Consider the following 25,312-nt stretch of genomic DNA (forward strand, 5'->3'; position numbering starts at 1 on the left):
TTTTGGCAAGTTGCACAGGGTCCCTGGCCCTGCCCATCCTGGTACTAACTTCCTTCTTGATGTCATGGGCATCCAGAAAATTTGTCATCAAAAGTCCTCTGTGGGGCTGTTTTAAAAAATAAGAGCCTGTTTCCCACTAGCTATTCTTAAGCCAAATGGTAAAGGAGAAATAATTTCTCTTTCGAGCCCATCTATTTATTACTGGCATGGCTTCCCATAAAATTCCTTGAGTGCTTAATACCTCTCCTTTTCTCTGTTAAAAATATGCTCTCAAAAAAAAAAAAAAAAAGCTCTCAAGAGCAATCTAATATTCAACAAGAGGAAATTATTTAACAAATTTGGTACCTTTACAAAGCTATTAAGGAGCCCTGGTGGCTCAAAGTTTAAGAACTAAGCTGCTAACTGAAGGGCTGGGGATTCAAACCCACCCAGAAGGCCATGGAAGAAAGACCTGGAAATCTGCTCCCATAAAAATTACAGCCTAGAAAACCCTCTGGGGCAGATCTACTCTGTCATGTGGGGTCACTATGAGTTGAAATGGACTCAACAGCAATAATGAGGATATTAGTAACATTTGAACAACAAGGAAAGATAATATAATACATCGTAAGGGAAAATCCAGGTTATATACCATGATCCTAGTTTTGTAAACCACCTACATGCATAGTAAAACACTAAAGCTGAGTGTTATTAGAGCTGGGTGGTAAGGCTGTGGGTGATGTTTGCTTGTTTATGTTCTTCTAAAATTTCTGCAGTGAATATTATTTCTTTTATAATAAAACAATAAAAGCCATTAAGAAAAACAGGATACAAAGCTCATAGATCCTGGGGAATAAACAACTGATGAAAAGTCACAAAGGTATTCTTCTGGAAGCCATTCGCCTTTTTACCAGCTCATAGTCTTAACTATGTAAAGTCACCAAACCAAACCCACTGCTGTCAAGTCCATTCCAACTCATAGTGACCTTGTAGGACAGAGCAGAACTGCCCCGATAGAGTTTCCAAGGCTGTAATCTTTACGAAGCAGACCACCACATCTTTCTCCTACAGAGTGGCTGGTGAGTTCAAACTGTTGACCTTTCGGTTATCAGCTGAGTGATAACCAGTACACCACCAGGCCTCCTACAGGTAAAGTCAGGAGGTTAGAGAAACAAGTGAGAGACAGGGTACCATGGGAGGCCCATGGACAACTAGCATTGGCCAGGGCCTGAAAAAATAATTTAATGTGAAGCCCTCTGTGGGTTTACAACTTGAGATTTCTTTCCCCCTCATGCCAGGAAGGCAAGAACTTGTGACAAACCTCGATGACACAGATGCTGATCCACTGTAAAGCCTAGCATAGAAGCAGACCCCTCTGGGGACAGCCGTAAATGATGTTGGCGGCGTGAATTCTACTCTTCCTGTGCTAACTAGTTTGGGGAGGAATTTCTCTTTCAGCCAATCACACTTTTATCACACTGGTATTGAGACATAATTCCCCTGCCTCTAAAGATTTATAATCTAGCTAGGGCTGATTCTAAGACAGAATCTTAAATGCTCACTACATATCTGCAAATACAAATGCAAGAATAAAGCACATAAGAGGTGAAGACTGACTTGAAAAGTGATCAGAGTCCAATACTAGGAAGCTGGCTAACTTACACTAGTGCACATTCATACAAAGGAAGAACATACAGCCATGACAGTGATTAATTTGCATGTTTACTGACGTGAACAGATATTCACAGCATATTGCTAAGTGAAGTGCTGTGGCCCAAACAATGCTATGATGATTTTAAAACCTGGTGATGTTAGTCCTGGCCCAGCATTTCCTGGCCATATGAACTTCCTCACCTTTAAAACCAAAAAAAACCAAACCTGTTGCTGTCGAGTCGATTCCGACACATAGCGGCCCCATAGGACAGAGTAGAATTGGCCCAAAGGGTTTCCAAGGAGTGCCTGATGGATTCAACCTGCCCAGTTTTATGGTTAGCAGCCGTAGCTCTTAACCACTACGCCACCAGGGTTTCCTCACCTCTAAAGGGGGATGGTAGTAGCTATTCCCTGCCTACTTCACGGGCTGGTTGAAAGGGCTGAATGAGACAATTTAGGTAAAAAGCATCCAGAACACTAAGCAGCTGTACAAATACCAGGCGCTGTTATCAAGCACGCAGGTGGTGGCTGCACAGAGATTGCACTCACTGAGAACATGAGGCCACAGAAGGCAAGATGAGCCAGGACTCACCCCCAGCCTCGGCTTAGCAGATGCCTCGGATGAACTCAGGGAACTTGGAGAATCCACCGATCTGCTATAAAGGGTCGATGCCCTTCCCCCAAGCCAGGAACCAAGGCTGTGCAGTTCGGGATCAAGTAACACACTGTCAGTGCTACTATACAGGTGGCTTCTTCTCAGGCTGTTGGAGCTGGAAGGGCCTTGGCCATCACCTGTTTCAAGTCCCTCATGTCACAGGTGAGGAAACTGAGGTCCAGAGTGGAAAAATGACTTGGCCAAGGTCACCTACCTAGGGAAAGCCCATTATAGCAGCAGGAGGCCAAAAGAATGACATCAGTGGGACATACCGCTTTTCTCCTCATCGATGGTCACTAAGCTGAGACAAGCAGCCATGTTTTCTTTTCCGGACTTCTGCACAGTCTTCCCACCACCTGCTCTTCCTATTGAAGTCAGAGTAATCTTTACAAACCCAAATCTAACCATGTTGCTCCCCTGCTAAATGCACTTCAATGAGTTGGCAGTGGCTGCAGCCATCTGGCCCTCCTCCAAGGTGACAGCTCCTGCCCTAAGACCCCCATAGCTCTCCCTAGTAACAGCTCCCTTCTTTTGTCCCTTCAGCTCTGCCACTCCTTCGCAAACAACTCCCTCATTAAACTCCTCAGCCAGATCTTTTGAGAGTCCCACTATGTCCTGACAGGACCCTGACTGACAGCCAAGGCCCACAAGGCCCTCCACAATCTGGCTCCTGCCTCCCTTTCTTGCTCTCTCCACCATTCCCCTTATACTCTGGCTCCAATAGGGCCCTACTTATCCTAGCTGAGTAGGCGTTATAAGCCATAGGTTATGTGATACACTCAGAGTTCCCAGCAAGTCTTCTTCATAGCATTTATCCTAACTTGTCATTATGCACACACATGCACTTGTATATAGAGACACACGTGTGATTATTCGATCTACCGCTCTCTCTCACCAGACTGTAAAGTGAGATGCTCTGGATGGTCTAGTTTCCAGAGTCTAGAAGCTGAAGGGTGTGGAAGGAAAATGCTCCCAGACATTCAGCTGCTCCCACACTCCCTGTCATTCTCTCTCAATAATACAACACCCATTGCCATCAAGTCGATTCTGACTCACAGCAACCCTACAGGACAGAGCAGAACTGCCCCATAGGGTTTCCAAGGCTGTACTCTTTACAGGCGCAGATTGCCACATTTTTCTCCCAAATGACATGATAAAAAAGGGAAAATGAACTATTGCTACAGATGCTCTGAAAACAACACCCTTGGTACCTCCTCAGCCAAGCAGCCTGCAGGGTCCCATGGGGGGATGGAGGTGGGTGCTGCTGTGCCCTGGAGCCATAAGCATGGCTAAGGCCTGGTGTCAGCCTACCCTTGGAAGTGGAGCTGACAGCCCACGGGAGTGTCCCAAAGATGGAAGAGGCTATTAACACGGCTCTCTCAGACTGCACCACATGGGGAGGGGACAGTCTTATTATTAACCTCCATGTATTAATATTTGATAAGGCATCTTCGCGATGATAGATAGCAGTCACCCGCAGAAGGAGAAGAGCCGTGGTTCTGCAAAGAGTTATCAGAGTGGAAGAACAGCTTGTATCAGGAGGGAAGAGGGGACAATAGAAGAAGGTGTTATATCCTGGGCAGGGGAAACCTGCCCTGGAGCATGGAGTGCAGGTGGCACACTGGCCTCTCCCTGAGGGCAAGGCCCTAGCAGGTTTATCTGCAGAGGTATCTACACAGTGGCCTGCCTGAGGGACAGGGGAGGGGCATCTCACAATGACTGACTTCCAAGAGAAAGCTGCTGATCCAATTATTTTTTCCTCTGACTGTACATTAAAATGATTATAGGTATTTCCATGAATAGCATATTTTCCCAAAATGTTTGGAGTCTCTAAATAAACTCTATTTTATGTTTCGAAATCTGGTGTGGGGGAAAAAAAACCCTCCCATTAATATACCATCTTGCAGGTATCATTAATTCTTCTGTTCTCACAGGTAGCTGGAGAGAGGTGATCCAACCATTAATGCTAATACCCTGGTCTCCGCAGTTGCTTTTGCATCTGCCGACCTAACCAGGTGCCAAGAAGCTGCTGCCCTGTTCCTGGTGGGGAAATCCTGCTCTCCTCTGGACACAAAGCCCTTCCCAGGCAACTGGGGCACCTGGCATCAGCATTACCCCAGTGCAGAGGGGGAAAGGGCCAGAAGCAGAGGCCAAGTGTTCCTTCAGGAGACCCTGGGGCCTTTGGCCAGCAAAGTCAGGGAGGTGTCCATGCTACACCCTACCCTCCGTGGAGAGCAAGGAGGGTGGGCAGGGAGCAGCAGGGTCTGAGGGCCACCATCCCAAGGCTCTGATGGAACATCCACTGGTCACTGTTGGATCAGGGAGACATTCAAGGTTAAAAGTGGCAGCAACTATGTGCTTCAGAGCAGGACAGAGATGTGGCCTTCCATGCACCTGCTGCCCCACTGCGTTCTCTGACTTGCCCTCAACCAACCTCACTGCTCCGCCTCATCTCACTTCTAGGAAGACAACTACAAAGAGATAATGCAGAAAAGAAGGTCACCTATAGTTTGAAACATCACTTGGGTTCCAATTTAAAGGCAAAACCAGAGTTGGCAGCACAATTTTGTGCACTTTGCTTTAAAAGGAGGGGCTCTGTTTAGTCTCTTTCTTAAAAATTGCTTGACAGGTCAAAGAACTGGAGAGAGGCTGAGAAAGAACACGTCAGTCTCTTCCGCACAGGCCCTTCTCAGGAGGCTATGGGCTGCTCTCTGCACTGCAACCTTCAAGATGCCTCTGTGCACTGAGGGGCCATAAATCACGCAGTGGGTGGTACATGGGATGCTGGGATGCCATGCGAGCTGTGTGCACAGGTACAGCAGGGGGAGTGGGGAAGATGCAGGGGGAGGAGGAAAGCGGAAGGGGAGGGAAAAGAGGAAGCAGGAGGGTGGTTAATGCATACAGCTTCTCTTCTGGATCGTCTTTCTGTGGCATTCCTTTACTCCCTCCTCTTCTAGCTGGGCCACATATGCCCTGAGGCAGCATCCTCAGCCCAGGGTCACTGGGATGTATACCCAAGGGCAGGGGAGCAGTGCACAGGCAGGCAGACCTCCTGTGGGATGGGGAGAGGGAGTCTAGAGGGCGGGCAGCCTGGCTGGTAGATTCTCTGCAGCCTGCACTACTTCATCCCCATTTAGATGGCTCCCAGTATAAAAAGAAAGAGGACATGGGGTGTGAGTGACAATGAGGGTGGCTCTAGGAGACACTGGGAGACTTCCTATGCAAACATGAAGGCTGGAGCCTCATAGAGGGATAGGAACTTAGGCCTTTCCGCTAGTCCCTCTTCTCTAATCCCTCAAAGCAGGTCCCAAAAGCAGAAAAGTGCCAGAAATAGCCATCAAAGCAGAGACAACCAGCCCCATGTTCAGAAAGAAACCTCAGGACTACTCCCATCTTAACCTCATGAAGTGCTGCCAGCTTAGAGGCTGATGTTAAGAAGTTAAAATCTGCCCAGGGATCTGTGGGGAAAATATTGCTATTGCGCCTATGGCCCTCCCCTTGGCACTGACAAGATCAAACCCATCTCCTCATAGAAGCCTTTTGTAGCATTTTCTTAACTCTCCCCCACCCCCTTCCCTTTGGTCAGGCTGATACGTAGCTTCAAATCAAAGGTTATTCATTCTGGAGAGAGGTCGGATACTTGTATACCAGAGTGGTGGTCCCCAGGTAGAATAACCAGATGGATTGTTTATCTGGGGTCAGGGAGGAGGAGCTGGGAATAATATGAAAGGCAGAATTGAGTCCTTCGAAGCTCAGAGGTAGTTGACTTAGACGTAGAAAATATCAGGTTCAATCAATCAAATAAAGCAGTCCTTCAGTGACAGAATTCTTGCCTCCCATGAGGGACAGGTTTGATTCCCAGCCATGTACTAACTACTACCAAAAAAATCAGCCAGTGAAAACCCTGTGGATCACAATAATCTGATCCCATTGTGCATGGGATTGCCATGAGTTGGGGCCAACTCGATGGCAGCTAACAAGAACAACAAGTTAAGCAAATGCAGGTCTTCTAACCATGGGTCACTAAGGGGAGAAGGCAAGAACCTGGAGGAGATGCTGACCCAGGAAGTGCAACTGATGAGGCCCCGTTATCCTTTGGTTTCTTGACCGCAGCCAACAACAACAACAACAAAGGTACTGCCAAGACTAGCAAAGGCTCTTTTCTGATCAACCTAGTACTGACCATGAAGTTTCCCGTGTGGATGCTCACTTGTGCTTGCCATCTTTATCCTACCTCCACCAGTTTCCCAAGCTGTTCTTCAGACCTGGCTACTGTACAGGCCAATCAGAGACACCCTTAGGTCATCTGCCTGTCAGGCACCTTTCAATACCCAGCTCCAGGGCCACCTCCTCCACAAGCTATTCCCTAATTCCCCTGCATCCCCTCCTTTATTCTCTCATTGCTATTTAATTGATGCGTCTCCTACAATTCTTCTCTGATTCTATTCATGCTAATTAATTGTGAACAGAGTTCATTTTCCCTAATAGATTATAAACTCCTTAGAGATAGATATTGGGTTGATTGCTCTATGGCTTCCCTCTCCACCTTCATGCCTAGCACAGAGGTTTAACTTTAGACATAGTAGGAGTGCAATAAATAATTGTCAAAATTGAATTTGCTTTGGTTTAAAAAAAAAAATAGTACAGAGAAACAGGTCAAAGGAGTCCTGCACAAAAGACCATCTCTCTCCTCCCACTGTCCTTTGGCAAACCTTGAGGAATATGGTTTACTCCTCCCTCCACCTGCACCACCAGGGTCATTACAGCCAAATCTACCCAGCACAGACATACAAAAGGGTACAGCTGGACTGACAAAGCCAAAATTTCCCAGTCCGATTATTTAAAGAGGTTAAATTACATAAGCAAAAGCACAGGGTTGATGCTATGATCTGCCCCCAAGGAAAACTAGGAAAGAGTATGAGAGGTAGGGAGTCCTTAGGAGGAGGTGAAGGAAGAAAACAAGGGAGTTATCTGCAAAGAGCAAGGGCATGCAGTGTGATTACTGGGACCAAACTGGATTCTCCATCATGACAAGAGACACCACACCCTTTTTAGGAAGATGAGAAACCCAGATACCTCCAGGTGAAAGGTCAATATGACCCAGGTAGACTGAGACACCTGATCATGCCTCAAGGTCAGCGGGGGACCAAGGCATCTGGGAAAAGAGTGGAGGGAAGAGAGGTTGAAGGGAAGGTGGAAGAAACCTACCATAACCTTCTGACAGGGCCGGGGGCGGGGGGGCGGTGGGCAATGAGAGAGTCACTCCAGAAAGTCCTTATAGGGAAGGGTGCACCTTTCTTACAGGGCAGAATATGGGAACAATCAATGAGGAAGAAGCAAGTGTGATTTGGGCCAATGACAGGTGGATAAGGTGAAGGCACTCCCCGCTGCCCTGCCCCATACCACCCCATGTAACTCAAACTTTCTTTATTGAATAAGGACTAGGTTAGGGTCAAGCTCTACTACCCCAGGTCAGACTCCAGGGCGGCAATGGCCACAGGGGCTGCGGAAAAAAATTCCAAGAATCAAAGTCAGAACTCAGCCAGTAGGGGGAGGAAAAGCCATTTCTACTGGAGATTTAAGATCTCTCTCTCTCTCTTTCTTCTCTGTCTCTCTCACACACACACACACACACACACACACAGACACACAGACACACAGACAGACAGACACACAGAGAGAGAGACCCTGAAATCCATTATGAACCTGCTAAGTAAAAATCTAATTCCAGTTCAAGGATGAGAGGTTTAGTCCAGAAAATCCTCCTTCCTGAGGCATTGCAGGTAGAATGTTATCTATTATGTTATCTATTCTTATCTCGAATCATTCTTCTCTTTTGGGATCACAGACAGGACGGTGCTTCCTCCATTCGGGACCAAGCAGGAATGGGGGCACATAGAGAGGTCCCATGCACCTCTGCCATGCTGATCGGCCCTCTCAGCCACTCCTTCACCCAGACTTTCCCTTACTTCTGACTTTGGCCACAGGTCATTTAGGACAGAGGCAGAGGGTGGGGGCCACCTGGCACGTTGGCTCTCAGTGGTCCCTGGGAGGAACTGGGGGATGCCAGGAGCAAAGGCTGCCTGAGCCTGCATTCCCGAGGGGCCCGGCCTCTCTGAGCCACACAAATACATTTGCATCAGAGCCCCGCTAGGGCTTAACCCGACACACAGGACTTGCCATAGGGGGAGTGGAGTGGACCTCGGGATTGTAAGAACGGCGCCCCTAACCCCGATGCTATGTCTTCACCCCAAACGGTACCTGCCAAGGCCTTGATCCGGGACCTCTCAAAGAGCCTGGCTGAGCTGTTGTCATTATCCAGCTCACTGTCCGGGGCATCCCAGCGGGCATTGATCCGGCTGTACGGTGGCACGCTTTCAAACTCCGTGGCTGATGTCATGTCAGCAGGCTCTCAGCAGCTCTGCCTGCCTCAGTCTTCATGGAAGGGTCCCTGGGGGGAGAGCAACACAGTCAGAGGGTTAGCTCCCCAGCCCCTCAGACTTTTTCTCAGGGGAAACTTATTCGGAGCATCTGACAGACGTAGATCTTTCCGGAAGCTGCACACTGTGTCGTCTGCCTGGGCATGCTTCCCACCCGGGGTCTCTGGGCCATGTGTTATAAAATATTGCAGCAGCAGCAGTAGCAGCAACAGTAACGGCAGTGGCGGCGGCGGCGGCGGCAGTGGGGACAGAGAGCTGCATGCAGCGAGGGTCAGGACGGCCAGCAGGTGGAGACGTCAGTCGCTGTGAGCCGCTTTCTCCAAACCTGCTGCCACCACCCAGGGAGAACGGGGCGGGGGTGGCTCTCCTGGGAGTTAAAGGCTGTGGGGGTGTGTGCTGGGAAAAGCAGCCCCCTGCCCAGCAGAAGGGGGACAAGACTTAACTGGAGGGGGACACTGTGGACAGGGAAAGAGAAGGAGAAGCTGTGAGTCAGGAATCAGCGACTCCAACAAGAATCAGTGGGGAGAAATGAATGCAAGCTTAGAGAAGCCACTGATGTTACCAGCCCCGGGACTCTGCCTGGGAAGCTCACACCTCACAGAGGCTGCCCAAGACCCCTCCGAGTTCTTTCCCAGCAACAAACATCCAGAAAGCTGAGCTCTTGTTTTAGCCTTTTCTAAAGTGCAGCCAGGTTCTCAGACAACATCTCCTGTTGAATCCCCAGACAGACCAAGAAGTCCAGAGCAGCCTGTTGCCCCAATCAAGACCATCAGCACAATGACAGCACGATGACAATGGCAGTGACAGGATCCCAGAGACAACGGCGCTATGCCACAGGTATCTCTGCCATGAACATGGGCATCGGGAGCACAGAGTCCTCCCTCGGCCAGTCATTTATCATTTTTGCTCGTTCATTCATTCATTCAGGATTAATTCAAATATGTATCCACTCCCAACTAGGTGGGAGGCATTGTGCTAATCAATTATGAGCAGGTGAGGAAGGGCCCTGACCTCATGGAGGTTATACTCTGGCAGGGGAGACAGACAGTTAAACTAGCAATTACAATAAGGTGTGACGTGTGCCACCACTGGGAAAGAACAAGGTAAGGAACAAGGTAAGAACTCATGGTGGGGACTGGGTGTCAGGAGAAGGGACATTTAAGCTGGTACCTAAAAGAAGGTTTAAGGCATCCCACAAAGAGACAGATGGAAAGGGAAAAGAATCCAAACAAAGTGAATGGGGCAAAGTTCTGAAGGTGAGAAAGAACATGGCAAGAGTTAGGAACGTTAAGACAGGCAAGGTAACAGAAAACAGAAGATGTACAAGGTAACCAGAGTTGCGGCGGGGGTATCAGGGGAGAAAAGTTAGAGAGGCCAAGCTAGGCCTTGGATACCTTGGGCCTTTGGAAAATGACTAGCTTTCCTTTAGCCTTAATTTACTCATCTGTACCTGCCATTCAGTCATCTCCCCAGGGAGCTTAAACGACCCAAAGATCAAGTCTGTAAGATAGAACAAGGAGCCCAGAGCTTTATATCAACGAGAGTAAGGAGTCTTTATTTCAATGGGGGGGAACAGTAAGTCAGACACATGACAAGAGTGTCAGCAACAGGTGAGATGTGAGGTAAACCACCCTATCTACATGTGAGTGCACATACATTACACATGCAACATCCTCACACACATGCACATGGCTCTAATGCACACACACATATACACCACACACACAAGCTTTCAATAATATTCATTTACACCAGACACACATCAACACACAGAAACATGCTCCAACCTACCCATCTAAAACATGCAACCCCACCCCCACCCCACACGCACCCAAATGCACACACTCCCAAGTACGCACACACCAGTTCAAGTGTAACTGTACTGCTACAGCCCTTGTTTTTGGACACAGAATCACTTTAGACTTTTTCCTCAATCTGATGAATCAATCAATCCCACCACATCCCTCTGAGGTAAAAAGGTGCCAGAATTATCCACCCCAATTGCACAAGGGAAAAAAACCAAAGCCTAATACAGGATGAGGCCTCCCCAAGGTCATCTAGGGAATTACTGCTGCAGCTGGGACCAAAGGCCAAACTATTGCCCAGCTTAACCCCCTTGACTGGATGGATTTTAGGGAAGCAGGTGGGGAGAGAACATGGTACATGGAAACAGAGGGCAATGCCCAGCTGCTCAGGCTTTGCAAAGGCGTTTGCCACTTGGGGGAAGAGGTGGGGGTTAGGTGGGGAAGCCAGCTGTCACCCTGAACATGGCATGCCCCACAATGCCAGGGCGGTGCCCAGGAACACCCTTCTCCCTCTGGACAGCCTGTCCTCTTCCACAAATGGACACACTACTTCCAGGGCTGAGATTTCGCACTCAGCTGGCTGGGCAAAGATAGCTGGGAAGGACCTCCCACCTGCCATACCTTTGTCCTCCTTCCCTTAAGGGAAACCACTCCTCACTCAGAGCTCTGAGCCAGAGAGAGTTTGATAGGCTGACCACCTCCAGCCGGCCGCACGCTTGTCCAGCATCCCCCGAGAAGGGCAGAGCTGCCAGACACAGGCAGTGAGGTGAGATCAGACCCAGAAAGGGAGGTAATAGGACCCTGGCTCTCCCTCTGCGTCCTGGGCTATTTTTAAGAGTGGCCGCGGGAGGCCCAGGGCACGGGGCTGGGGGAGTGAGATTACTTTTGCTGCGGCTCCGTAAATAAGCCTGCCCTAGAAAGAAGAGCCTGAGCAGGCGAACCGGCGGGCCCAGCGCGCAAGACAAGATTGATGGCCCCGGGTGCAGACGCGCAACCCAGCAGTGGCTGACAGCAATTCATTGTGCTTAAAAATGCCATCCCTCCTGCGACCATGGCTCAGAGAAGGCAGCAGCCAGGCAGCGGTTCTGTTGGGAATGAGAAATTGTATCTATGTGTGTCTACACAACTCTAGATTTGTCAGAAGGGTTTGGTCCCTGAAAAGAAACACCAAGGAAACAAAATTTAGCGGTTAGGGTGAGACTCCTGTGTCCTGCTCCCCAGCCAGGTCCACCCAGCATCTCACCCAGATGATGCTCTATCTGATGGGGGAAGGGGAATGGGCCAGCTGTGCTTAGCAGCAAGAAAGCTCTTGGAAAATAAGGCCTTAAAGGCAAAGAAAAGAAAACAGGAAAGCTACAAACGATTATTTCAGGGAAAAAAAGATGTGGCTGACACCAAATTCAATCCAGTGCTTTCCCAGCGTCACCTACTTCTATGTCCATTACTGTTATAATGGCCCTTCGAAGGCCTGGCTACAACGAAACTAAACCAGTAAAGCAATTGCTGTTGAGTCAATTCCGAATCACGGTGACCTTGTGTGCGTCCGAGTAGAGCTGTGGTCCATAGGCTTTTCAATGGCTGATTTTTCAGAAGTAGATTGCCAGGCCCTTCTTCTGAGATGCCTCTGGGTGGACTCGAAGCGCCAATCTTTTTATTAGCAGCTGTGTGTGTTAATCACAGAGACTCCATAGAGAAACTACCATGACTAAATCAATAACATATGTTGGGGCTCATGGTGGGTGCACCTAACCAAGTGGGGGGTGATGGAAATAACATTTAAGTCAGTACCTGAAGGGAAATTGGAGATGAGGTAGTCTGGTCACATACTCAGTGATATACATCATCTGTGCATTTGAGTGACCCTCCACGAATCATGGAGGGCTGCAAGTACATGGCTAAAATTAGACTCTAAACTGCCACCCTCCTCCCCTGCCAGCAAACCTATCCCCAGAAAAAAGGCATAAGAAATAGTTCCTTGTCCATCTTCCACATCGAAGCTCCCATCCCCCTGCTCCCCATTTCACTCTCAAGCTCCCAAGAAATTCTTCTCTTAACCCACCAGACTCTTATCAAAGTGTAGATGGGTCTTCCCTAGTTTGTGTGACTTCCCCATCCATCTTTTCTACCAGCTGGACAGTCCTGTCTCCAAATACATGGTCCAGAGGCAGCTGCTGCCAGTACAAGTTTCTCTCACTCCCTCACCCAGGGAGCTTCTGTCTCTCCCTGACCACAGGTTACATTCTGAGTAGGGTGGTTCCCTAGGAGACCTGCCCATAGCTCAGTACTGAAAAGCTCATCTGATCCCACAAAGCACTGACTCTCAGAAGGAACGCCTGCCCAGTAAATGGATTTCGTAGTATCACTGACGCAACTCCGTCTCCACCCTTCACAGCGTGCCCAGGAACCCATCCCTCCTGAGATCAGGTGTTAGGCCTTGGAATCTCAAGCTCACGTGTTGTGCCCAGTTAATTCAGGGCAGTGAGAAACTAAGGAAGTGGCGCCCTCTCCCTGCTGCAGGGTGCAGTAGGAGCCCTGCTAGGACACATCAGCTCTCCTCACACGTTTCCTCTCTGCGCAGTCATGGTGCGTGAGCAGAAGACCACGCTTCTCTTCCTCCCTTCCAACCCACATCCATCTAACAGAGTAAACAGTGCCATCTCCTCTTTCCCAGGCCACATGAATGTGAGTCGTGACAAAGCACAAAGGTCTACTTCAGGAGTGGGAAACAGCGAAAAACAGGGCAATGTCGTCCTTTGCCTTAGCCAGGCCACAGGTGCAGGCTGTTACAGCAGCTTGGGCACTGTCTCCCTCAGACAGGGAATTTAGGCCCACTATTTTTGTTTACACTAGCTGTAAGGTTTGAACCGTTATCTGCTTCCTGGTGTGTCCTGTTCCCTTACACTACGGCTCGCCTGCTTTTAACAGTTTGGTAGTATGGTCGCCTAGGTCAGGAGACTAAATCTGGGAGTTTCCTGGTAGCTTTGCTGCCAGTGCGTTTACCAAAAAGGGAACATCCCTCCACTCCCTCTGAGCAGTCTCACTGCATATTCACAGACCCCTTAAAGAACAGTTGAATATATAAATACACACACATCGCACATACACACACACACACACACACGCTCACTAAAACATAGTGAGAACTAAAGAAATGCCCGGTGCCGATTACTCTAAATCTATCGCTTCTTCCCACCCCCAGGCTCTAGCCTGGCGCTCCCCTCTGCCTACCAGAGGTCTTCACCTACACAGTACAGTACAGCTGAGACTCCATATGGCTAAGACTGACCACATGGCTCCCATGCCAGCAGAGCAGGGAAATGTCAGGACCATGGGGAAATGGGGAGGCCCAGTTAAGCATGCAGCTTGCGAGTGACCCTTCTACCACGTAGATACCACAGGTAGTGCCTGACCCAAGCTGTTTCCCCCTCCCCACAGCACACTCTTCTTTCCCACGCTCTGCAGCGTCATTTTTGACCTGCCCAAACTACTAAATCAGTGTCAGGGTATGGTTCCTGGTTCTGAAAGTCCTCCAGTTCCTATCTGTGGTTGCTACCCTCAAGGATCCCCATGCGTTTGCAATATCCTGGTCAGCCTAGGTCACTGCCATTTGGTGAGGCCTTGCCCAGACCCTCCTGTTCCAGTTTATGTCACCAGGCAGGGAATTCAGGCCCACATGTCACAACTTGTCCACCCTCATCATGGAAAAATCTCCTACTAAGAACTAGCTCCAGTTATGCTGCAGCTGCTGGAGTTGGGGAGGGGCAGGGTGGGTTCACGGCTCTGACAGCTCTTAGAGGGATTTTGTTGGGGAACAGGTGCTGCTCAGCTCTGATACAGGGATTGGCCCATCAGCCCACTAACTTAACCACAATCTGTCAGCACCTCATGTCCAGCACAGAGGCAACCAGCCACTGGAATGATTTAAGCAGAGAGGAGGGATGATGCCCTTAATAAACATGCTTTTCGAAGAGTATCCTCTATCGGGATTTTTGGGCTCAATATCTACATTTACAAAAAGCTACTGTTCTCCAGTCCCACTTCTTCTTATCTCTCCCAATTCATCACTTTTGAGATAGCCGCTGGCCTCCTCTCTCAGAATAAGCAATTCTATGGTATTTGAATGAAAAAAAAAAATGCCCAATTTCTCTCCTTCCTGGAGGGCTTTTCTAGAATACCCATAGTGATCTTTCTCTTCTCTGATCAGAACTGCCTAGGGAGGTGGTCAGGCTTCGACAATGGAGGTGGTCAAGCATAGGTTGAAATAAATGTTTTGAAATAGTCACTGAAATGGTATTTCTAATGAAATAATTGTTCAGAAAAAAAGGCTGTCAAATAACAAAACCTCTAGATAATAGATTGAGAGGGTATTTTACAATGGAGGGGTCAAGTTCTCAGCACCTGAATTCAGTGACGAATCTTAGTATCACCAAGATTTTATGTGCCTCCTGATATGATGCAATGTGAAGGACACAGCTCCATCTACGATGTCCTTGCCAAAAAAGATGAACCTCCATTTACTTCTCTTTTTTTCCCACTTCCTGCCTAAACTATAGGCTCCCTGCAGGCACCCAATTCTGTCTAATTCTTCATTGTATTCCAGTGCCCAGTACTACGCCTGGGATATAGTAGGTGCTTGATAAATATTACCATTCTCCTAGAGACGTAAGCTCAAACTCTGGAGCCTCTTTAAACACATCTATCCCACCATAGTCCTTGACCTATGCTTTCACTCATTCAGTTGTCCCACTTACATGCATTGAGCACTTATTCAACATTTATTCATCACCAAGGCCGGTCAATTACACCTCTGTAATGTCTCTTTCTTTAGCTATTCCTTTCTGTTCTAAAGCTTCCACTTCATTTCAGGCCCTTACCACTTCCTACTTGGACTTGAATAATGGTCCATCTCTATTCATGCTCAGTCTCTTCAATCTGTCCTACACAACCCCTCCCATGATAACACATCCCTGCTCTGTATGCTTTCAACGACTCTCTCCATTGCACAGTCTAGAATCCAAGTCCTACACAATTTGGTGTTCTCCCTTAAGCTAACTCTCTGCTCTAACCAAGAGGGTCCACATGTTCCCTCTTCCACCTCCACTGTCAGGTTAAATGCCTCTACAACTTTATTTGTGCCACATCCCATACTTTGAAATTTAGACATCTCTACCTCCTCCTGCAATTTAAAACAATTAAAATTTTCAAGCACTTAGAAAACATAGCATTTTCTTAGAATCTGAGTAAGGTCACCGTTTCCTTCTTTTCTACCCCATGGATTGTCCACTGCCTCTATGCCCAGTGGTCGGAGGAGTCAAGAGGCGCTTGGGGACAGCCAGTGATGACCCAAGCACAGGGTCCCCTCCTCAGCCCCGTTCCCTCCCCGCAGTCTCACTGCAATTACCAACTGAGACCAGCTCCTCACAGTCCTTCCTTCTGGCCAGCCCTCGAATCCTGGGAGGAAGATAAACTTTGACTTTTTCTCCCTCCCATCATTTTTACAGGCTCAAGACTTAAAAAAAGTAAAACTCCCACTACCTGGGGTCATGATCTAGCCCTATCTTCCTTCCTAGTATCTCCTCAATTCAGCGTCTCTCAGATCTCTGCTCTTCTCCATCTCCACTGTTTCCCCAAACTTCTGGCCACCACCATATCAAGTTTAGTAGTTTCCTCCTGGTTTCTTTGCATTCGTATTTGCTCTTTTGCCTACCACGCCAACTCTATACTGCTGTCAGTAAGATCGTCGTAAAATACAAATATGAAAACGTCACTTTCAGAAGGAAGTTTAAAATTCATAATGAATCATAGGCAAAGCCCTTCATGATCTATACCTTACCTGAGCACTATCTCTAACTCTTCCCCCCAACTTTCCCAATTCTACATTCTATCCATAATGAACTCCATTCAAGTCTTGGTGTCTCTCTGGACCCAAGACCTTTGTACACGCTGTCCCCTAAGCCCAGAAAACCCTTCTTCTTTTTCTGGATAATTTAATATTCTTCAGAACTCAGCTTAGCCTTCACTTCTTTTAAGACATTGCCCCACCTCCACCCACATCCCGAGGAGAGGGGTTCTTTCATGTTTCCATAACACTCAGTGCTTATCTTCATCATATAATAATCTATACAATTATTGTATAAAAAATTATTGTATAGATAATAATATATACAATTACTATTACTGTGCAATAATAATTATTTCTTTAAATCTCCCAATAGGCTGTTAGTCACTAGAGGTCAGGGATATCCTTATTTATCCTTTTTATCCAAATTACCCAGCATAATGCCTGGTGCGTGAAATGGAGCCAAAAAAATTTCCATTGAATAAATGAATGAGGCATTTATTCTGAGAAATGCAGAGTGCTGCTTCTTAAAAGGATAAGAGTGGTCCCTACATAAGACACACTATTTGGAGGTCAGTCTGGAAGTCAAGATGGCGAAGGGGTTGGCAACTTGGCACGTGGCAGTAAATGCCATGGATTCCATCTGGGCACCAAGGTCCTGACTTTGTCACTTGTGCTCCTGCTGCCTCAACCACACATCTGAGCCACCTCTTCCTCTTTTGCTGGGCTGCGGTGGGAGAAGGGATGGGCAGTGGCAATAGGGTCCAAGCTCCCACAAATCTCTATAAATCTTAAAACCTCTTAAGAAAGCTCTAACTCAACCCCTGCCTCAATTTCCTCACTCGAGAAATTGATGAAAGCAGCAGCTTCTCACACAGAACTCTTCTAGACAGGGAAGCCTAACCCCACTCAGCTGAGAAGTCTTTCATATTTTTTGTCATGTCACAGAAATGTCAGTCATAGTATGGTTTCTGTCCACACAACTCTACCACGCAGACGAAAAGAGCTATTTTAAAAGTCTAACCTATAAATTATATATAAGATATGGGTGCCAATTTACTTATTCATTCACGTTAGAGCTTTTAAAACAGTTAAATTAAAATTAATCCTTTAAAAGTTGCTTGGGCCCACAAAGACTCCTGAGGGAACAGGTACTGGCTAGAGAACTCTCCCATTCTTGGCCAGGGCGCTGAGCCTGACTCAGGGGACCATCTCTGGAGACAGATGGAAGTGGCATGCAAGAGACAGCGCCTGTCTCCCGGAAAAGAGCTATTTTAAGAGCTGTGGATGTTCAGAAGGCAGTGGATAGAAAGAGTGCAGCCTGTTCAGCCCTGGCTGTGCACAATCTCCTATGTCTGCTGAGGACACACCACTCGGCCACTAGAGTCTATTCAGTTCCCTTCCCCAGACTCTGCTGATGGGGAACCCTGGCCACTGGCTTATGCAGTCTCTCTGCTGCCCACAGTCCCCAGGAAAGATACTTGGCTTTTTATAGGGCTGTGTAGTAGAGCCCAGGGCTAGGAAGGGAACCTGGAATTTACTAAGACCTTTATGTACACTGCCCTATTTAATATACATCCCCACACACAACTGCCAGATACTACTATTATTATCATTGGAAACCCTGGTGGCATGGTGGTTAAGAGCTACGGCTGCTAAACAATAGGTCGGCAGTTCAAATCTACCACGCGCCCCTTGGAAACCGTATGGGGCAGTTCTACTCTGTCCTATAGGGTCACCATGAGTTGGAATTGACCCAATGGCAACCAGTTTGGTTTTTTAAATTATTATCATCATTTTTCTCATTCTATTCAAAGAGAGGCAACCCCTGGTGGCGTAGTGGTTAAGTGCTATGGCTGCTAACCAAAAGGTCAGCAATTCACATCCATCAGACACTCCTTGGAAACCCCATGGGGCGGTTCTACTCTGTCCTATAGGGTCGCTATGAGTCAGAATTGACTCGACGGCAACAGGTTTGGTTTTTGGTTTATCCAAACAGAAGACATGAACTGAAATCCTAACTCTTATACTTAGTGGCTGTGTGTCATTTCTATAAGTCATTTAACCACTCTGTACCTCACTGTTTCCACGTGTAAAATGAAGGAAATACTTGGGCTACTATGGTAGACACTGCCAGTACCTACCAATATCCAATTCAGCTCTTCCTGTGCAGGCTGCTTGTCAATATTTCCCAGTTGCCCTTGTGGTTAGGTGTGGCCGTGTGACTGAATGAGTAAAGTGTGTGCACTACAGCAAGGCCTTAGCCATAGGACCTTCCCCATAATTCCCTCATTTTTTCCCCCTGATTTCCTAAAACCAAGAGGAAAATGGGACTACATGATGGAAGAAACTTGAGTTCCTGAGTGACTATGTGAAGCATAAACCTGCCCTCTTCCCCACCAATTGACACTCACTCACTCATCTGTGATGTGAGAAACAAAACCATATTCTGGAGTTCTTTATTAGAGCAATTTGAAAAACCCATTCCCATCGAGTTGATTGCAACTCATAGCAACCCTATAGGGTAGAACTTCTCCAAAGGATTTCCAAAGCTGTAAATCTTTACAGAAGCAGACTGCCACATTTGTCTCCTGCAGAGTGGGTGGTGGGTTCAAACCATCAACCTCTGGGTTGGCAGCTGAGCACTTAACCACTGTGCCACCACCCCTCCAATTATAGCAGTTACCAAAAACTGCACTCATTGCTGTTGAGTTGATTCTGACTCATACGACCCTATAGGACAGAGAAGAGCTGCCCCATGGAGTTTCTAAGGAGCAGCTGGTAGATTTGAACTGCTGACCTTTTGGTTGGCAGCTGAGCTCTTAACCACTGTATGTACCACCAGGTCACCCTAATTAATACCACGTACCACATAAAATGGAGCCCTAGTGGTGTAGTGGTTAAGAGCTCAGCTGCTAACGAAAAGGTCGGCAGTTGGAATTCACCAGCTGCTCCTTGGAAACCCTGGAGGGCAGTTCTACTCTGTTCTATAGGCTCACCATGAGTCGGAATTGACTCGATGGCAATGGGGTTTTTTTTTTTTTTAAACTGGTTTTACTACATAAAGCAAGGAGCCCTGGTGGTGCAGTGGTTAAGCACTTGGCTGCTAATCAAAAGGTCGGTGGTTCGAACTCACCAGCTGCTCCAGGGGAGAAAGATGTAGCAGTCTGCTTCCATAAAGATTTATGGCCTTGAAAACCCTATGCGGCAGTTCTTGCTCTGTCCTTTAAGGCTGCTATGAGTCAGAATCAACTCAATGGCAATGGGTTACCACGTAAAGTAAAGCTGCTGCACAGATTAAATGATTTCATATAAAAATGACGTATAAACTGTATGTTGCTGTTAGGTGCCATCGAGTCGGTTCCGACTCATAGCGACCCTATGCACAACAGAAGGAAACACTGCCTGGTCCTGCGCCATCCTTACAATCGTTGTTACGCTTGAGCTCACTGTTGCAGCCACTGTGTCAACCCACTTCGTTGAGGGTCTTCCTCTTTTCCGCTGACCCTGTACTTTGCCAAGCATGATGTCCTTCTCCAGGGACTGATCCCTCCTGACACGTCCAAAGTATGTAAGACACAGTCTCGCCATCCTTGCCTCTAAGGAGCATTCTGGTTGTACTTCTTCTAAGACAGATTTGTTTGTTCTTTTGGCAGTCCATGGTATATTCAATATTCTTCACCAACACTGCAATTCAAAGGTGTCAATTCTTCTTTGGTCCTCCTTATTCATTGTCCAGCTTTCACATGCATATGATATAATTGAAAATACCATGGCCTGGGTCAGGCTCACCTTAGTCTTCAGGGTGACATCTTTGCTCTTCGACACTTTGAAGAAGTCCTTTGCAGTAGATTTGCCCAATGCAAAGTGTCTTTTGATTTCTTGACTGCTGCTTCCATGGCTGTTGATTGTGGATCCAAGTAAAATTAAATCCTTGACAACTTCAAACTTTTCTCCATTTATCATGATGTTGCTCAATGGTCCAGTTGTGAGGATTTTTGTTTTCTTTATGCTGAGGTGTCCACCTGTTTGTTGTACTGTGGGGGCTTGCATGTTGCTGTGATGCTGGAAGCTATGCCACCGGTATTCAGATACCAGCAGGGTCACCCATGGAGGACAGGTTTCAGCTGAGCTTCCAGACTAAGATAGACTAGGAAGAAGGACCCGGCAGTCTACTTCTGAAACGCATTAGCCAGTGAAAACCTTATGAATAGCAGTGGAACACTTTCTAATATAGTGCTGGAAGATGAGTCCCCAGGTTGGAAGGCACTCAAAAGATGACTGGGGAAGAGCTGCCTCCTCAAAGTAGAGTCAACCTTAATGACATGGATGGAGTAAAGCTTTCAGGACTTTCATTTGCTGATGTGGCACAACTCAAAGTGAGAAAAAACAGCTGCAAACATCCATTAATAATCAGAACCTGGAATGTACAAAGTATGAATCTTGTAAAATTGGAGATCATCAAAAATGAAGTGGAACGCATAAACATCAGTATCCTAGGCATTAGTGAGCTGAAATGCACTGGTATTGGCCATTTTTAATTGGACAATCATATAGTCTACTATGCTGGGAATGACAACTTGAAGAGGAATGGTGTTGCATTCATCGTCAAAAAGAACGTTTCAAGATCTATCCTGAAGTACAATGCTGTCAGTGATAGGATAATATCCATACACCTAGAAGGAAGACCAGTTAATACAACTATTATTCAAATTTACGCACCAACCACTAGGGCCAAAGATGAAGAAACAGAAGATTTTTATCAGCTGCTGCAATCTGAAATTGATCGAACATGCACTCAAGATGCATTAGCTGCATAGTACTTACTGTAGCCCCAAGGTATTGTTATTTATAAATAATATGCAGAATCTCTCAGTGTCAAGTTTGTGAGCCCATTCATTATCCTTTCAAGACAAAAAGAGAGATGTATAGTAGGCGAAGTTTATTACCATCATGCTATTGCACCTTCTGCAGCTCTCCTTCCCTTTCATACCTGCCTCAGGCATCCATACCCTCCCATCCTCCCTTGATGCCAAGTTCCTCCACTGAATTGAATGACCCAAGCAGTGCTCCTTCTTCAGACCTACCTTCAAATCCCTACATCCAAATAAAATTGACTCTGACAACCTAATTTCCTATTATTGTAAACCCTGTAAAGGCAGGGATGCCATTTTCACCTTGGAGGTCCCCAAAGTAATTTGCACATGGTAGGTGCTCAAAAGTGCATGCTCACTGGGCAGAATGGATGCTAGTATCTTCCTTCCTAAGTGGTCAGAGTATCCCTCCCAGGGAAGACATATGAATAAGGATCTTGGGAAATATAGTGCCTTACCCAAAGGAAGGGTGTGAAAGAAGCCATTTAAGAGCCACGGGAGGCCAATGGGAGAGAAATGGGTATTCAAACAGGCTACTCAAAACCTTCAAATCATGCAAGGGAGGCAACCACGGATTGCATCCACACAGAAAGCCAGCTCTTCCCAGACTCTCCAGAAAGGCAGAGGCTTAACATATAACTTGTGCTAGCAACCAGACCCTTGTCAGGGAAGAGGAGCTGTCTGAGGTTAAAGAACCTGGCAGGGAGGGTGTTAGAATGAAGGCTAGATTTTCTGCCTCCTAGAGTTATATTCAGAATCCCTGGGTGAGTGCGAATGGTTAACGCACTTGCCTTCTAACTGAAAGGTTGGAGGTTTGGATGTACCCAGAAGCACACTGGAAGACAGGGCTGGCGATCTACTATAGAAAAATCAGCCACTGAAAACCCTGTGGACCACGGTTTTACTCTGACACACATGGGTCACCATGGGATGGGGTCGACTGAACAGCAACTGGTATAGAGTTATACTGTCCATAACCAAAGGCTTTGATGAATTTGCCAATCCTACTCTAGCATCTTGTATTTGATTACAGCATCAACACAAATGTTCAAAAGAAGGTTGGCACTGTTTATTCACTAATTCAATGAATATTTATTGAATAATAGCCCCTCAAAACACATAGTATACTTAGATATAAATATAACAAAGTACTCGCAAGATCTGTAAGCTAAAAACTACAAAACACTGATAAAACAAATGGAAAATCTAAACAAAGAGACACATCATGTTCATGGATTGAAAAGTTCTCTTTTGTTAAGATGTTAATTCTCCCCCAAAGTGATCTCTAAATTCAAGGCAATGCTAATCAAAATCCCAGCAGAATTTTTTTTTTTTGTAGATCTTAACAAGCTGATTCTAAAATTTCTATGGAAAGGCAAAGAAATTAGAATAATCAAAACCATTTTGAAAAGAAGAACAAAGCTGGAGGACTCATATTACTTTATTTCAAGACTTACTAGAAAGCTACAGTAATCAAGATAGCATAGGATATCAAAAGAATAGGCACATAGATCAATGGGACAGAAGAGAGTCCATAAATATACTGACACATATATGGTCAACTGATTTTTTATAAAGGTGCAAAAACAATTTAATGGAGAAAGGATAGTATTTTAACCAAATGCTGCTGGAACAGCTGTCAGCCATATGCAAAAAAATGAACCCTGACCTGTACCTCACTTCATATACAGAAATTAATTCAAAATAAAGCATCTATCTAAATGTAAAACCTAGGACTATAAAACTTTTAGAAGAAAACAGAAGAGAAAATCTTTGTGACCTTGATCTAAGCAAAATGTTTTAGATTTGACACCAAAAGTACAATCCATAAAAGATCAGGTACCACAAAAGAAAAAATGGACAAATTCGATCATTAAAATTTAAAACGGCTGCTCTTTAAGAGGCATTATTTAAGAGAATAAAAAGACAAGCCATAGACTGGTAGAAAATCTTTGCGAAACACTTATCTAATAAAGGATCTGTATGCAGAATAAGCAAAGAGCTCTCAATCAACTTGATTAAAAATTAGCAAAAGATTTGAGGCTTCATCAAAGAAGCCATATGGGTGGTAAATAAGCACGTAAAAAAGATGTTCGATTTCATTTGTCATTAGCAACAACTAAAAAATCCATTGCTGTCGAGTCAATGCCTACTTGTAGTGATCCCTGGTGGCACAGTGGTTAAGCGTTCAGCTACAAACCAAGAGGTTGGTAGTTTGAACCCACCGGCCACACCACAGGAGAAAGATGGAGCAGTTGGCTTCTGTAAAGATTATAGCCTTGGAAACTCTCTGGGGCAGTTCTACTCGGTCATTTGTCATTAACCCAGTGCCATCGAGTTGATTGCGACTCATTGCGACCTTTGTCATTAGCATAGTGCAAATTAAAACGACAATAAGATACCACTACACATCTACTAGAATGACTTAAAAAACAAACAACTGACGATAGCAAGTGTTGATACCAGAACTCTCATACACTGCTGATGAGAATGCAAAATGGAACAGTCACTTTGGAAAACAGTCTGGCAGTTTCTTCTAAAATTAAATACTTACCACAGGACACAGCAATCCCACTAATAGGTATTTACTCAAGCGAAATGAAAACTTATGTTCACACAAAAACCTCTACGCAAATGCTTATGGCAGCTTTATTCATCATCACCAAAAATCAGAAACAACCTAACGTCCACCAACTTGTGAATGGATAAACCAACTGTAGTCCATCCATACAATGGAATACTACTCAGTAATAAAAACATGGATGAATCTCAAACATATTATGCTAAGTAAAAGAAGCTAGGCTCAAAAGACTACATGCTCCATGGTTCCATTTATATGACATTCTAGAAAAGGCAAAACTACAGAGACAGAAAACAAATCAGTGGTTGCCAGGGGTTAGAAGTGGGGGAAGGGGTTGACAGCAAAAGGGCACAAGAGAATTTTAGAGCATGGCTGTGGTGGCGGTTATACAACTGTGTGTATTTGTCAAAATCTACAGAATATACACTTGAAAAGAGTGAATTTTACTCTATGCAAAGTATATCTCAATAAACCTGAATAAAAATAATTATTTATTAAGCACTTACAAGCCCACTGTTATGAGCTGTTCTGATAATAATAATGGTGAATAATTATTACAATTTACTTTAAAATAATGACAGAGGATTTTCTCAAGAGCGGTACTATAATGGGGAATGTAAGTATGGCATAGACATGGTTTCTACCCTCAGGCTGCCTAAGACATGGGTATAAAAAATAATCCAAGATAGAATTATTTAAGGGTCAAAGGAGAGTGTAAGTAAAGTGCCACGGGATTTCAGAGGCAAGAGATAATATTTAAAGCTGGAGAAATCTTGGTAGAAGAGATGGCATTTGAGTTGAATGTTGACGACAGGGATTGATGATTTTTATTGTCCACATAAACGATGCTTATCAGAAAGTTTACGCATGCAATTTCTTTTTGATACTCCTAATGACCCTGTGGAAACCCTGGTGGCGCAGTGGTTAAGTGCTACGGCTGCTAACCAAACAGTCGGCAGTTTGAACCCGCCAGGCGCTCCTTGGAAACTCTATGGGGCAGTTCTACTCTGTCCTATAGGGTCACTATGAGTCGGAATCGACTCGACGGCACTGGGTTTGGTTTTTGGTTAATGACCCTTATGGAGTCCTGGTGGCAAAGTGGTTAAGAGCTCAGGCTGCTAACCAAAAGGACAGCAGTTTGAATCCGCCAACCACTCCTTGGAAACCCTATGGGGCAGTTCTACTCTGTCCTACGGAGTTGCTATGAGTTGGAATTGCCTCGATGGCAACAGGTTTGGTTTGGTTTTTTTTTTTAATGACCCTGTAAGTCTGGTGGGAGACATAATATTAATCTCAGTTTCAGTTAAACAAACTAAGATTTAGAGAGCAATTCCTTGCCCAAGACTTGGGTAGCAGAGGCAGGGTTTGAGCCCAGGTCTTCTGAGAGTTTGTTCTGTCCTCTGCTGCAAGGAGCACCTGTCTGGAAAAAAGCTTTTCCTTCTCATAAGACAGCGAGACTACTAGTGGTCCATTTTCACCTTAGGGT

General features: G+C 46.1%; 1 protein-coding gene across 1 annotated transcript in view; it reads right to left on the reverse strand.

Annotated features, from left to right (window-relative positions):
* SPTB (spectrin beta, erythrocytic) overlaps positions 1 to 25,312 on the reverse strand; it is a 136,698-nt gene that overhangs the window by 68,912 nt on the left and 42,474 nt on the right. Inside the window, exon 2 of the mRNA XM_049898202.1 lies at positions 8,549 to 8,738. Coding sequence (XP_049754159.1) covers positions 8,549 to 8,687 — 139 coding nt within the window. The 5' untranslated portion in view covers positions 8,688 to 8,738. The remainder of the gene's footprint in view (positions 1 to 8,548; positions 8,739 to 25,312) is intronic.

Source organism: Elephas maximus, chromosome 10 (genome assembly GCF_024166365.1).
Source record: "Elephas maximus indicus isolate mEleMax1 chromosome 10, mEleMax1 primary haplotype, whole genome shotgun sequence".
In the NCBI taxonomy this organism is placed as follows: Eukaryota; Metazoa; Chordata; class Mammalia; order Proboscidea; family Elephantidae; genus Elephas; species Elephas maximus.